Raw genomic sequence first — 15,816 nt, 5'->3', positions numbered from 1 at the left:
TCTTATAAACAGCTTAAGGCTGTTTTTTTTTTAATTAGGTATAAGAACCTCTGATTTTTAACAAGTCAAGTTAATCTATTTACATTTAATGTGAATATATTTGGCCTTATTTCTACAATCTTATATAGGATATGTTTTCTATATGCTATGCCTTCCATTGCTGCTTTTTCCTGCATGCTGCTGTTATTGTTTCCTTGTCTACCTTATATTGGATTGCTTAATTTACTGTATTATTTCCCCCTTCTACTCTTTTGAAAGTTTTTAACTCTTTTTTTAATCAGTGACCCTTACATTTTTAACATGCTTGTCTTAAGATCTAAAGTTAATTGATACCTCTATCTTATGTAAGTTGGAACTAATTTCCTCGCCACCATTTTTTTCACAACAAAATCATTTATTATTGTGTAGTATTAAAGTTATAGAGGTGTAATGTCAAAACAGAATTGAGTAAACCCTATAGGCCAGTGAGAGCACTCTAATTACACTTACTCTCATTCAACTTCTCTCAAAAACTATGATGACAAAACATTCTGAAAGTGCAGGCATCAGCATTTGCCTTGTTCTTTCTTGTAGACAAGCTCCTTGAGTTTTCCTGCTTTACTGTGCATTACAACTCATGTGTCATGCTCAAAGTACAAAACCACATTTTTTTACTTTAAGGGCAAAGTAAGGAATTTTCAACAGTACCTTTGACTACACAACAATTTTCTAGATAGCTTTGGAACATAACCCTTACGTAGAACGTGACTTCACAGTGATATATTTTTTCCTTTTACCAGGCCAAATAGAAGACCCATAAACAATTAGATTTTTAAAAGAAAAGCTAAAATCTATACCTTGCAGGAATAAAGGTTACCTTGCAGATTCCCAAAGACCTATAATCAGGCAAATGATGCATTCATTGTATGTTTTAGTATTCCCTTTGAGTGTTTTTATTCAAATAAGTTGCAACTTTATTGTTCAGAGAAATAGTCACTGAATTAAAATCAATGAAAAATTAGAAAGACTATTTCTTTTTTTGAGTCTTAGCCCTCCTTTTGATGCAGGATTTTTTGCTCTTTAGTTCAGCTAAAATCTGGTTCTTGTGTCACAACCAGGAAAAATTAGGTACATGGACACATTGAAAGGTGAGGAGAGCAGAATTTATTAAAAGAAAGCTCTCGGAAAAAAGGGGGTCCTTTCAACAGGCTTCCACCTCACAGATTGAATACCAGGTTACCACACATGAGCTGAAGAGGACAGGCTTTGCCCAACTTCACCAGGTGTGGATTCCAGGTGGGGTCCACCCCATTGTCCCAGTGCAGGGGTGGGCCCTTAGTCTGAGCCACTCCATATTGATTTATTTCCCTTACTACGCATGTATTAAGGAGCAGAATGTCTTTGAACATGACACATGAGTTGTAAGCACAGCAAAGTAGGAAAACCCAAGGAGCTTGTCTATACATATGACGCATGTTGTTAAGGGACAGAATTTTTCACTGTGGGCACATTTAGGTAAGCTCCCTGTGCACAATGGCCTGGGCAGCATTTGGCTTTCTCCTTCTCCATCACTTTTATGAGGTGTATAACCTTTTTAAAAATGTGTAAAACTTATTATTTTACTGTATTGTGGCAAGAACACTTAACATGAGATCTCTTAACACATTTTTAACTGTACAATAAATTATTGTTGACTATAGGTACCATGTCATTAAGCAGATCTCTAGAGCTTATTCATCTTGCTGGACTTAATGCCTGTTGATTACCAGCTCTCCGTATCTCCTTCCACTCCATTTATTTTATTTGTTAAAATTATTTCCCTTCAAATTCTTTTTTATTTTTAATTGCGGCAAAATTTACTAACTTAACAAAATTTACTAACTTAAACATTTTTAAGTGTGTGATTTAGTAGTGTTAAGTACATTACCATCGTTGTGCACCCAGTCTCCCAAACTCATCTTGCAAAACTGACACTCTGTACCCATTAAACAACAACTACCCATTGCTCCCTTCCCTCAGCATCTAGCAATCATCATTTGAGAAAATGGCTCAGAGCAGTCTGAAGAATGTGAGAGATGCAAAATTAGGCCCAGAGAGCAGTGAGCATGATACTTCAGTAGCATCCCCCGCACCCATGTCCCAGGGTAATTGTTTAAAAATTTTTGTTTTTTTCATTCCTTCCCTGTAGTTTCAGACTAGCTGATAAATTACCTAAAATGTTACCACACATTGCACAATGTGACCCTCACCCAGTATCTTCATGTTCCTGGAATTTGTGATAGAAAGAACAATGTACAGCCAATTGATAGATCATTATTTTTTAAATTCTTGGTAAACAACTTAGGAACTGCTCCCTTCTCTTTTTTTCCTTAAAAAAAAAAAAAGGAAAAAAGACCACTTGTAACTGCTGTTAATCAGAGCATATATTGAAGGCAACTTGAATCTATGATTTCCAGGCTGCAGTCCTCACCTTTGGCTTAAATTAACTCTCTACTTAATCTGTGTCCTTCAAGAATAGCTTGATGCCATCCTTGTGGTAATGAGTAAGTTCTTACTCTGTTAGTTCCCATGACAGTTGATTATTAAAAAGAGCCTGGCACCTCTCCCCACGCTCTCTCACCTTTCCTCTCTCACCATGTGATCACTGCATATGCTAAATGTGCCTCAGTTTCTTCCTCTTTGCCTGAGATTCCTCCCTTAGGTCAAAATTTCTGGTGTAGTCAGCAAGATTCAGAGCAACCTTCCAAATACCCATTGTTCCCTCTCAGACTCAGTGCTCAGTACCAGCAAAAACCCACTGCATTCTTCCAACTCCAGATATTTCGCTGGGTGCAAAAGTGTGAGGTCTACATTTTATGTGGGCTTCTTTTTCAAACTGTCTTTTTTCTTCAAGAGCAAGAGTTTCCATCTCTGTCTCTAAACAGGAGATTCAGACAAAGAGCCCTGAGGAGAATTTTTGCCCTCTCCACCTGTGCCTCACAGCAGGTTTCGGTTACAGTACTGGCAGTCTAGCATGGGTGGTTTCACATTTTTGGGGGGCCTAAAATTAAGTAATGTCTTAGTCCATTTAGTGTTACTCTAAAGGAATACCTGAGTCTGGGTAATTTATAACGAAAAAGGGTTTATTTGTCTAACGATTCTGATGTCTGTAAAAGTTCAAGATGGGGCATCTGCATCTGGTGAGAGGCACTCATGGTGGAAGGCAGAAGGACTTCTTTTAGCAAGCATCAGTATGTTGTAAATTCAGTCTCTTTAAAAATAACTCTTTATTTCCCTTCATCTTGAATACTGTAACTGAATACAGAATTTTAAGTTAATAGTAATTTTCCCCTTGGCACTTTGAAGATAATATTCTGGCATATATTTCTGGCATATACTATAACTGATGAGAAGTTTTCTATCCAATGCTTCTATCTAAATGGCATTTTTAAAATAAAGAACTATCTTTTCTTTTTATATTTAAGATTTTTCTCTGAGTTCATATTTTTATGTTCATGAGAATGGGTCAAGGTATTTATAGTTATGCATGTATATGTATGACTTGTTTTATTTTTATTGTTCTTCTCAAACTCATTATAATTTCTGTACATATAGATGTGTGTGGGTGTGTATGTGTGTGAGTTTTGTTCTTATTAAATTCATTGTAATTCCTGAATCTAAAAACTAGAGGTTTTTTTCCATTCTGGAAAAAAATAGGTATTATGTCTTTGAATATTGCCTGTTTATTTTTTATTCTGGAACTCCTATTAAACATATGCTGGGTTTTGGCCATTCTCTATGTGTCTTAATTGTTCTTCCATATTTTCATACTTTATCTTTCTGGCAAAGTAGTATATTAGAGAAATTTTCAGCAAATGATTACTCCCTTCCCCTCTCCTACAGGAGGAATGTACTTCCCTGATATTAATTGAGGTCTTGCATAGTTAGGCTTGTCTCTTGATCTCTTTTTGCAACGAAAACATGACTCAGCTAGCCTCTGGTTTAAACAGGATGAGAGATATGTGGAACAGACCAGGACCTGACCTAATCCTCAGAGACCAGCTGAGTCTCGCCAAGACCAGCCAATCTCCAGCTAACCCGAAAATGCATGAGTAGGAAATATGCGTATATTGTTGTATGGCATTAGACTTTGAGTGTTTTGAAAGGCAGAAAAATTGGGCTGATTCAGAATTTGATGTATAAAGTACAGTGCTGCCATAACTAAAACCTAAAATATGTGGCACTGGCTTTGGGAATGGGCAGCAGGTTGTCATATAATTGTTACAGGAGGCTGGAATAATAACAAGCAGTATTATGTAGTGGCAAAACATTTGGTAAAATTGTCACTTGCAATAATATGGAATACAGAACATGCAGATCTAGTAAACTTGTGAATTTGGATGAGGTGATTTCAAAGAAGAATATTGAAGAGCAGGCTGCTGCCAGGTGCCTTTGAAAAAGCGTAAGAAAGTGGTGAGCTCAAAACGAACTGCCTGGGTTACAAACAGAATTGAGAGGAAATAGAGAGTTTAGAAATACTGAAAGTTGTATGCTTAAAAATGAAACTGTTTCTCAATATATCCCTAGCTCAAAGAAAAAGTAAATTTTGGCCACTGCCAGGGTAAAGACCAAAACAAGGGTGTGGTGCAGGCCCGAGTGCCCTGAAAGCAGACTCTGAGATGGAAAATAGCCTGTAAAGAAGTACTCTCAGGATCAACACTCGTGGAAGAAAGGAAGCAAGCAAGATTGAGCAGAAAAAGAAAGTGGGCTGTAATTAATTTATAAAAAGAACTTAACCAACCCACTGAAGCTAGATTGCTCCTCAGAGTTGTTCCCAATAGAGGAAATGAAGCCAAGTCTTTAAAACCCTACATCAATTAGTCATCACATATTGGCTGCCCCCTGAAGAAAGCATGAACTACACAGGGTGCCTCTTTTCTATTGAGAGTGATTCCCAAAGAAGACTGACAGCTGAGATCAGTAGAAATCCCAGCAGCTAGAGGAATAAATTCTTTAGTCATGAAGGATGATGTTAATGGCACAGTACATCACCCAATTCAATTCACCCCATGTTCCACTCAGACCTATATTTTTGCAAAAGTTTTTGAAGCAGCTCCAGAACTTGGGAAGAAAGTTAGTGAGATATATAGATTCCATTGCAAAGACCAAAAGTGATACTCAATATATGCTTCCTGATCTACCATTCTAGAGTTTCCTCACCTTGACTAGCTCCTCTGCTGGTCTTGTTGGCTTACCTGGTGGGATGACCCAGTCACTCATCCTTGAGAGTCACCATACCTTTCTCAGGTCATCAATACTTTACTAGTCAATTTACTGTCAAAGTTGTGCAAGAGCATACCAAGAGATGCCAAATACATTCCTTTTTGCCATCACTGTGTAACAGCAGCCTGACCTCCTCCCAGTATTTAGAATGATAAACCTGCCAGGATGGTGACCACTCTCATTGCCTGATCCTTTGGCACTAGAAGGCAGAAGTGCCCCAGTAACAGCCATAGTTTAAAGTTCAATGGGCCTCTTGCTGTGTCTCCTGGTGGAAATGTTCACCTTTTGGGAACAAATACCCCTAAACCTACAAATCTCAGAGCTACGGAGATGAGTAACACAAAATCCCCAATTGGGTCACTGACAATGATGGTAAACAGGACCACCTCCACTTCTACATTTGATTCCCATATCTATAAATTCTATTTGTTGGGAACACAGTAACATATGCTGGCCATTGATTCAGAGGGTATACTGCATAGGGTATTATTGTCTCTAAGGTGGTGCTTAAGCTGATTCTTCGTCAGGCCATTCCGTTGCTCTATCCGGCCAGCAATTGTTTACAGTTCTGGGTGAGGTGATATGTGAAAGAATCAGTGAATCGCATGGTCATGTGCTCACTACCACATCTCTTTTGCAATAAAATGAATCCCTTTGTTTGATGTGATATTATGGAAGATCCTGTGTCATGAGACCAAACACTCCATAAGTATGGTGGAAGCAGCTGAAGCACTATTGGCAGGAAAGGAAAATCCATACCTGAAATATGTGTCAATTCTAATCAAGATGAATCATTCATTGCCCCTTACATAATAGAAAGGATCCATGTAATTAATTTGTCATTTGATTCTCCTCCGTGGATGATTCTATATCAAGGGCTCAATATTGGTCTCTGTTCCTGACAGGTTGGACATTTGGCAGCAGCAATAGCCAAATCACTATTAGTAAGTGGGTGCCCATGCTGTGGGGCCATCCACAGTCATGATGACTTCCCTTCTTGTGCCCATTGTTCCAGCTTTGAGGATAGAAGCTTGTTGATGCCAACCATTGGAGTCCTTCTGTTTATTCAGTACCTCTTTTGTGATATATGCTTTATGGATGGTGTTCACCTGTAATGCAAAATCTTTACACTTTGTGCCCAGTCCCATAGGTCCATCCACATACTTTCTCATCAGACTTTCTAGTCCTAAATTTTCTAACATTTCTTCTTCCTTAAAGTAGGCTGTTCTACCACTTATCACTGCTATAACAAATTACCATAAACTTAGTGACTGAGGCAACAGAAGTATTGTGTCTTACATTTCTGTAGAAGTCTGACACAAATTTTACTGTGCTAAAAATCAAGGTTTTAGCAAGGCTCTGATCCTTTCTGGAGGCTTTAACAGATAATTCATTTCCTTATTCCTTCTAAATTCGAGAAGCCTGCCACATTCCTTGGCTCATGGCCCCTTTATTCCATCTTCAAAGCCATTCTTCCATAGTCACATCACTCTCTGGCCATAATCAGGAAAGTGTCTCCTACTTTTAAGGATTCATATGATTAGATTGGACCCAACTGAATTATTCAGGAAAATCCCCCCATTTCAAGGTCCCTAATCTTAATCACATCTGTAAAGTCCCTTTTGCCATTTAAAGTAATATATTCACAGGTTCTGGTATTATGACATAGTCCTCTTTGGGGAGCCACTCTTCTGCCTTCCATGATTTAAGTCCACATGGCAGTCTAAAATATGTCTTTGATCTGTTATGTATCTATGTTTGTGGTTACAGAACATTCATAAGTATTTAAAAATATTTTTTGCACCATATTCTTCCAATAGCTTCCAAATCAGCTTCCAAGTACACTGCTTTATCCCTAAGAATACCTTCACACAAAAGACTGAGTAAAGCTAGACTTTAAATATTATCCTTCTTAACCTCTTTGTAATTGTGTTTCTTTAATATGGGTCACTACTAATTTTAACACAGCTGTTTATGTTATTGCATAACAACTTTGTGATCTTATTAATTTGTTTATCTTATTACTAAAATCAGATTTAGTAGCTGCTCTGGTCTAAGGGAGGCAAATATTTTATAAATCATTGCCACTATATGTTAAGCTCTAATATAAGTTTCACGTTCATTATTTTATTCACCTTTAAATGAATCCTATAAAAGAAGTCTAGTATCCCTATTTTACAGATGAGAAAACTAATGTTTCCAGTATCACAGAACTAGTATCAGAGTAGGGCATACAAATATAGGTCTTTTTGACTCTAAAATGCATACTATTTCCACTATATCCTTAATAAATTCCCATGAGTAAATTAAATTATTTGTAGAGGTATACTATTATATCCAGCACATTTCATGAATTTCTCATGCTGTAGAAATCATGTCCAATGTATTACACAGAAGCGTTGGGCCACTAATAATTCTTGAATTCACATAGTTCAAGACGACCTAGATAGAAGCATACTGGCTGGAAACAAAAATCAATGGTAAATATTTTTATGAAATCACTAGACTCGTTTTTTACTTCATTGTTGGTATCTTCTAATTTGACCTAAATCTACTGTGTGGTCTATAGTGTCCTGTTGCTTAGCAAAACCTGGAGCACATTATAAAGAATACCTAATTAATGTTTCCATCAGTCCTGAAACATAGATACATTCTTGAAGACATGCTATTATATTGTTCTAAGACTCTTTGTGAGCAATTTAAATCCTTTTGCTATCTCAGCCCAAATGAAGTGAAGGATTGTCCAAACAGAAAGTCTGAATAATTCAGCTTCTCTTGGGAAAAAACAAAGTTAATCTCTCTGGAATCTATATAGCTGCAGAATCACTGGACCATTGAACAACTCTCTACTTCACTTTGGTAGTATAGATTTCCAAGATCCATGAGCATAAAATAATTATTTTTAAACTTTTGAATGAAACAGATTTAAAGTAAAATGGATCAAGTATATAACATTAACGTATTTTAATTAAATTTGACATTTAAAACAAAAGATCAGCATATTTTTTAAATGTGTAAAAAAATTAAAAAATGATCAGCATATTTGAAATGATTTTTAGCTTTCTAAAGTCCATTCATTATTATGAGGCTTAAGAAAGACTTCAGAGGCTGCTTAAACATTTCAATATTTTCATGTAGAGGTTCTTTATCAACCTTGAAATCTGTCAATAAATGTAAATAACAAGTAAAGAAAATATAAAGTAGGTAGATTTTTCCTACTATGAACCTTGATTTCATCTATATCACTCTTAGTTGGATGGGATAAATTAACACTTTCTTGAAAGTTTCCTACCATACACATACATTTAATTTTTAAATATTCAGGACCCGCAGAATATACTATGCCTATTAAGGATTTTTTATTATAATTCCAGACCTGTTAGATACTTGATTTGCTTATCGATTCAAATCAATTTAGTTCTGGCCAGGCGCAGTGGCTCATGCCTGTAATCGCAGCACTTTGGGAGGCTGAGGCAGGTGGATCACTTGAGGTCAGGAGATCGAGACCAGCCTGGCCAACATGGTGAAACCCCATCTCTACTAAAAATACAAAAATTAGCCAGGCATGGTGGCACATGCATGTAATCCCAGCTACTCAGGAGGCTGAGGCACGAGAATCTCTTGAACTTGGGAGGCAAAGTTGCAGTGAGCGGAGATCGTACCACTGCACTCCAGTCTGGGCAACTGGAGAGTGAGACTCTGTCTCAAATAAATAAAAACAAATCAATTTAGTTCTATCAGCATGTAGTGAGAGTCCACTATAGGGCAGACTGATATCAAATTTCATGGTATAGTCAGCTTTCTAGCTTCTAGCACACTTTATGTACTTCTTAAAAAGACGATAGGCCAGGCGCAGTGGCTCATACCTTTAATCCCAGCACTTTGGGAGGCCGAGGCGGGCAGATCGCCAGAGGTTGGGAGTTTGAGACCAGCCTGGCCAGCATGGTGAAACCCTGTCTCTACTAAAAATACAAAATTTAGCCAGGCGTGTTGACAGCTGCCTGTAATCCCAGCTACTCAAGAAGCTGAGGCAGGAGAATCGCTTGAACCTGGGAGGCAGAGGTTGCAGTGAGCCGAGATTGCGCCATTGCACTCCAGCCTGGGCAACAGAGTGAGACTCCATCTCCAAAAAAAAAAAAAAAAAAAGGATGTAAAGTAGGAACCTAGATTAATTAATTTGTAGACTTTATGCCCATGCTAAAATTAAACTTTTTAGATCCTATAGGACAGAAAATATAATATTGTTTGCTCTAATTTTTTAAATTTAGACCTTTAATTGGGATAGACAGCTCAACAGTCCCACAACTCCTTATTATCCTCAACAGATTACCTTCACCCATTTACGTTAGCTGTATCTAACCCCTGCAAGTATTTGAGTTTCAGCCTCCGAAATCTAATCACTTTATTTTATAATAAGAAAACGAATGGTCACAGAAAATAAATAACTTAGCCAAGGTTATCAGCTAGCAAGTGGCACTGAGCCAGAGTCAAAATCCAAGTACAGTGGCTCTTTGTAAAAGGCAGTGTTTTCATCTTACTATATTTTCATTCTCTTTATCAGAACCTAACATTTGTCTGAAAAAAGGACCCTCTGTAATTTTTTTAGCTTTCAAAAGTGCCTTGTGGCACTTACAACTTTTATTCATATCCCAAGTTTCAAAATATCATTAACAGATTAAGCACTTTACTACATGCTATTTTGGTGTTTGCACTACTCCCCCGCCTTTCCACTGCCTTTTAGCTGCTCTGAGAGCTGGTAAAGAGAGACGAGAATTATACAATTACATAAGATAAAAGAATGAAAGGTTTAGAGAGGTGAGTAAGAATGAGTGGGTGGTAGGGTCGTGGGCGGGAATAACTGTAGAGGAAGGACAAGGAGAAGGAAAAACTGAGACAGTGGTTCCTGAATATCAAAGACAGGAAGAGTTGAGAAAGACAGCCAGTCATCAAACATTGTTCTTTTATGGGATGTGCTGATTCTGTGTGTGTGTATGTGTGCATATGTGGATGTGTATATATATATATATATATATATGTATATATGTGTGTATATGTATATATACACTATATATGTGTGTGTGTGTGTGTGCGTGTGTGTGTGTGATTTGCTAAGTTCACTCAAATTTTAGGCAGATTTTTCCCTTAGGCTCATGTAGCCAGTCCCACACAAAATTACAAAATAGGCAAAACTCATCTTGGAATTCTCCTTTGTACTTTCCTCCATTAAACTGTATTACAAAATGCAGTGCTTTTTTTCTCTGGTTCACCCCAGGCTGAAAACTGGCTCTCTTTGACAATTTTGTTTTAAGCCTGACTCTCTCCTGGAGTATTTACATTTGAAGTCCCATCTCTTAATTATTGAGTAAAAGAACCTCTCTTAAAGGAATTGTTTAAATATCAGTAAGCAGAGAGGTTTGGAATTACTAGAGGGTAAAGGAATCCTTCCTAGAGAATCTCTAATTTCACAACCAACTGTGACTTTATGAGGTCCAGGTTGTTCATATCTAGCCTAAGTACTCAGCATACTCAACTCTCTAGGTTATGTTTTAAATTGACAAGAAAGATACAGAGAGTCTGAGAAGGAAATAACAATCACCAAGCAAACTGTACATTCATCAAAAGTTGACTAAGGAATGCATCAGTGAAGACATTCATTCTAAATAAGCAGATACAATCCCTGATTTATATTCAATTATTGGTGATTAAGGTGAAGTAGCTTTTCTCATCCATTTATCTACTTATTCAGTAGGGATGTGGACTTTAACCAATTTATGAACAGTATCTTATTTCTCTTCATAATTGAGAGAAGCACCAGTAAAATAAGCAGAATTTCCACAAACTGATCAACTGATATCACTAAAACATTGATTGCTATAAACAAAATAATAAAGGTCAATAGAAAAATAGAAGTTTACCCAAACTTCCCAGATTCTGCAGCCAGACTGCCTGGTTTCAATTTAGGTTCTGCCACTTAACTCGCCTCAATTCCTTATATATAGACTTGAAATAATAATAGTACCAAAATCATATGATTGCTGTGAGAATTAAATTAGTATTTTAAAGTGTTTAGAACCATGCTAGGCACTCTGTAAGTGCTTGCTAAATAAAATACTATAATTTTATCTCTTTCCTCACTCTGATGGCAGTTACTTAGGTCTACAAAACGGCTCCATAAATCTGATGTATAATTCAAATTGGCATTGAATTTACACATCTATATCCAGTTAACTTGCTGCCTTGAGCACGGTGCAAGTGAAGAAAATATTATTTTACTTCATTGTATGGTTGTGTCAACGCTTCAAAAATGCATTTTCTTTTAAGGGAAACTGGACATTAGGGTATGAATGATTTATTGCTACTTGGTTATGTTTATACAATGAAGGAGAGCACAGTTTTGCCTTCAAAGCCCCTAACACTTTTTTTCAATAGCTTTATTGAGGTATAATTCACATACTGTACAATTCACCCTGTCATCAATAAACAATACTAGTGTTTATTGAATGGCTATTACGTCCCAGGCAATAAACACAAATTGTTTCATTTAATCTTCGTAAAAATCCCTTAAGGTAGGTATTATTATACTCAATTTTATGATTCAATTAAAGGGTAAGAACTTTGCAGCTAAAGGTTGAAGTGAGGATTGAACTTACGTCCATGTAGCTCCAATATGTGTTTTCCACATTCTGCAGCTTCCCTTCAGAAAATTACTTTGTTCTCTTTCAGAGAGTGACTGGAAAAAGGGGGAAAATGTGACTTTTAGAGGGTAGCCGTGGTTAGAGAAACTCTTAATCTTTTAACCTGTCAGAAGAAAAGCCAGAAATGGCAGTCACTGAAAGTTGTTTTAAAACTCTCAATTCAAGGTTGGCATGATAATGCAAAATGGTGTTATTATGCAGAAATAAGCAATCATAATCATAATACTGATATACACAAATCATAATGCCAATATACACTACTTTCACTTGGAAGGATTCAGCACTTCCTACTAGCATAACTACACCTACCTTTACTGCATTCTCACCAACTGAGTTAGGGTTTAAAATAGGCAAACGAGAAATGATGCAGGGATTCAGGCCCATCTTTTGGACTTTTCACATCAATATGGTATGTTGAAATCAAACCCCTGGACATCATGCTTGGGAATACTTCAGTAATTTTGCCACAGTTCATTTATTAAACAAATCTTTAGGTGATTTTTACATGTCCATCAGTACTGTGCTAACCACCAAGTGTACCGAGGTTAAAACAAAAGATGAACCCAGTTCCAGCTCTTAAGGAGTTTACATTTTAGTTCAGGCTTTCATAAGGAGAGGCAGTGAGTGTGCTATACTGTATAGAATGTGGGCTCTTGAACCAGCCTCTCCACTCACCTCTCCACCTGCTGTGTGACCTTGGCATTTGATTTTTAAGCGACTCGATTTTCTATTTTGTAACATAATCGTTGACTTCAAATTAAAGACATATCTAGTTTCATTTCAGGTGTCCGGCACCATACGAAGATGGGGCTAAGAAAATGTTACTCTTGTATAAACAAGAGGATTTCTCGCACGTTTTCTTCCTTTAGTATCTGGCATTATTCAATACTGTCCATATTCTACTCCCTCTTCACCAATGAACTGGGACATGTTTTTCACTGCAGCTTAGTCGTCTGGGTGTGCCTGGGGAGGCGTCACAAAGAGCCTATAAAGGGTCCTCACCTATAACGGGAGTAAGAGCGCTGGAAGGAACCCAGGAAGGGCATGCAGACCAAGCGTTCGGTTTCGGAATGTTTTTTGTGTGTGCCCATATTCACTGAGCTTGGGTTATCCTACTCGTAACGAAAAGCCCAGTCACTGAGCTGCTACATTTTCTGCCATATCTTAGCCTTCCCCACGCCCCCCCGCCCCACCCTACCTCACCCTCAAGCGTGAGTGAATGCGCAAATAAGGGTTTTCAAGGCGTCAGTGGGAAAGAGGGAGGGGAAGGCAACGCCGAGGATGGGAGGACAGGGCGGTGGCATCCCTCTAGCGAGAGAGAGCCAGAACCCTCGGCGGCGAGGAGAGCTAAAACCCGGCAGTCCCGGGCCAGAAGAGGCCAAGGCAAGATGCTGGACGGGCGGGGACCGATGGGGGGCAGCAGACCATGGCCGCGCACTCAGTCCGCCCCCGGGGCCTCCTCTTGTCCCGAGGAGCACCCCCGCTCCCTGTGTCTTTTGGTTTCGACCGGCCGACTGGGAGGGGCCGTGGGACGCCATTCCCATAATGCTCTGGGGCGTGCCGCCGCCGTCGCTGCCACCTCCCCTACCGCTAGTGGAAGAAGATGGCGGAAGGCGGAGCGGCGGATCTGGACACCCAGCGGTCTGACATCGCGACGCTGCTCAAAACCTCGCTCCGGAAAGGGGACACTTGGTAAGAGAAAGGGGTTGAGATGCCCGCGGTTGCCCGAGGATAGTGGAGAAGTGGGCGGGAGCCGCGAACTGGTGTCTTTCGCTAGTGACAGGTGCGGGCAGGTCCGGCGGCGGCGGCCGCCGGGGCAGCAGGATTTTGGCTGCTTCTGAAATGTTGGGGCAAAGGTTGGACTCTATGTGAGGGTCAGGGTTCGTGGCTTGCCAGGGCATGCTGAAAGGTATCCGGGGAGCGGCGTCGGCGGCGGCGGCTCTGACTCGTGCGGTTCTCTTCGTCCTCCTTCCTTCTGTAGTGCCGCTCCCACCTCAGGCCTTCCCGAATGATAGGTTATAGTGGTTTGGTTTGAGTCTTATATACGCTGTTTTAACAGGTCCCGGTGCGGCGGCTTATCACGATCTCACCGGCTTTACTTCTCTGTTCATTTCCTTTCCTAGAATTGTCGGCGTCCAAGTTCCCTTTTATTCTGATTCTTGTAGTCTTCCGGGAAGCAGGCTGCAGGATGTTTGCGGTCTGTACTACACAGGTGGCATGTCAGGGCTCCACATAAGAGACAGAAACCCTAGTTTCCAGTTCCTTGTCAAAGGAGGGAGAGGAGTAGGGAACATTGGGCTTATGAGAGACCACGTGGTCTTGTGCTTTAGTGGTGGCTTGATAGAAGCCGGCAGCGTTTCTGTTAGACGTGCAGCCCTTCCCTTCTGTTTGAAAGATAAAGTAGGCCTGTAAAAAGTAGATAAGTCCACTTGAGGCTTAACTAACTGCTAATATTCAAACTTGTAAAATACCAAAGGATATACATTTGAAATACTGAAGGATGTATGTGGACATTTTCACACTTGTCGACCATATCAAGTGGCATCTAGAATAACTTAAATATGTGAATATGTAACATAATTTAAAATTCATTATTTTTGGGGAAGCATAATGTGCCTCTTCATTATAATAAAAAATATTTTCACTTTCCACTGTTACCATAACAGTAGTATATAATTTATAGAGTGTTTTAGTATGGCATAGTGAAAGGAGCAGTAAGATTTAGACCTGAGTTATGTCACAGTTTCACCACTCAACTTGCAGTATGACTTTGAAGAGAGTTAATTTAAATCATTGCACCTCAGTATCTTCCTCTGTAAAATGGACAGTAATTTTATTATAAGGGTTTTATCTTGATTCGTTTTAATATCTTAAGAATTTCATATTTATGAGATATTAAATTTTAGTTACCCTCTTATCTCTGCTCTTTACTCCTGACAAGAGGCTGCGATACTGGGATCATTTTCAGTTAAGCTAATAGGTGGCAGACTTGGGACCTTAATTTAACCTTGATCTAAGTCTTAGTCTCTTTTTTCTTTTTTGGTAGGCTATATACTATGTTTGCGTGATAGAAATACCTAAGGATGTAAATATATACTTGTTTCATTATATCAAAAAAATAGAATCTTCAAGTGACTTAATAATAGTTACTGTTGGCCTGGCAGGGTGGCTCACGCCTGTAACCCCAGCACTTTGGGAGGCCTAGGAGGGAGGATCACTTGAACTCAGGAGTTCCAGACCAGCCTGGGCACCATGGCGAAACCCCGTCTCTACAAACATACAAAAAAATTAGCTGGGCATGGTGGCATGCCTGTGGTCCCAGCTACTCAGGAGGCTGAGGTGGGAGGATTGCCTGAGCCTAGGAAGCGGAGGTTGCAGTGAGCCGAGATCCGGCCACGGCACTCCAGCCTGGCCAACGTGAGACTCCATCTCAAAAAAAAAAAAAAGTTATTTTTATTATAATGTTAGATGTTTATTACTGTGGGGAAATTGGACATTTCCTAGGACACCCATGTTTACCTTGGCTTGTGGTAATGACAAATAAGTCCCCACTCGCTATTGTAAGTTAAAGAACATTTAAAAATTCTTAATTCACCCAACCTATTACCACCTTATTTTAAAAAGTGAATTTCCTTAAAATAGAAATCTATAAGTCTGTAACTTAAAATATAAGTGTTATTGTCTCTCATTAATGTCACGTTTTTGTATATGGAGTAATTGGTGGTGTTGACACTGCAGGATGACAGGAGCAATATGTGCATTGTGGGCGTTTATAAAGTTTGGTATTTTCAAATAAGTATGTTTTTGCTTTTTTACAAAATTAATGTAAATTGTTTTATATATGTGCGCGTGTGTGTGCGGGTATAGCTCTATAGGTACA

General features: G+C 38.9%; 2 protein-coding genes across 12 annotated transcripts in view; one reads left to right on the top strand and one right to left on the bottom strand.

Moving 5' to 3' along the window:
* The window catches only part of TAFA2 (TAFA chemokine like family member 2), a 575,512-nt gene extending 562,120 nt beyond the window's left edge, over positions 1-13,392 (bottom strand). For 2 of the 8 annotated variants that reach the window (XM_063620062.1, XM_063620058.1), the window contains exons 1-3: positions 13,140-13,392; positions 12,939-13,048; positions 11,892-12,039 (exon numbers count right to left, since the gene is read on the bottom strand). Coding sequence is in view for 7 of the 8 variants with exons in the window: in XM_063620058.1 (XP_063476128.1) it covers positions 11,892-11,923 (32 nt within the window). In the remaining variant the exon portion in view is untranslated. Of the gene's footprint in view, positions 1-11,891; positions 12,040-12,611; positions 13,106-13,134 lie in introns of those variants that run through there. The other 6 variants (XM_055248653.2, XM_063620055.1, XM_063620054.1 and 3 more) reach the window with 6 other exon arrangements.
* A 60-nt stretch (positions 13,393-13,452) lies between these two features.
* The window catches only part of USP15 (ubiquitin specific peptidase 15), a 146,619-nt gene continuing 144,255 nt past the window's right edge, over positions 13,453-15,816 (top strand). Inside the window, exon 1 of one of the 4 annotated variants that reach the window (XM_055248772.2) lies at positions 13,453-13,628. In XM_055248772.2, coding sequence (XP_055104747.1) covers positions 13,540-13,628 — 89 coding nt within the window. In that variant the 5' untranslated portion in view covers positions 13,453-13,539. The remainder of the gene's footprint in view (positions 13,629-15,816) is intronic. The other 3 variants (XM_055248778.2, XM_055248773.2, XM_055248780.2) reach the window with 3 other exon arrangements.

Source organism: Symphalangus syndactylus, chromosome 17 (genome assembly GCF_028878055.3).
Source record: "Symphalangus syndactylus isolate Jambi chromosome 17, NHGRI_mSymSyn1-v2.1_pri, whole genome shotgun sequence".
Lineage (NCBI taxonomy): Eukaryota > Metazoa > Chordata > Mammalia > Primates > Hylobatidae > Symphalangus > Symphalangus syndactylus.
The sequence above is the reverse complement of the archived record's forward strand: the minus strand, read 5'-3'. Positions and strand labels throughout refer to the sequence as shown.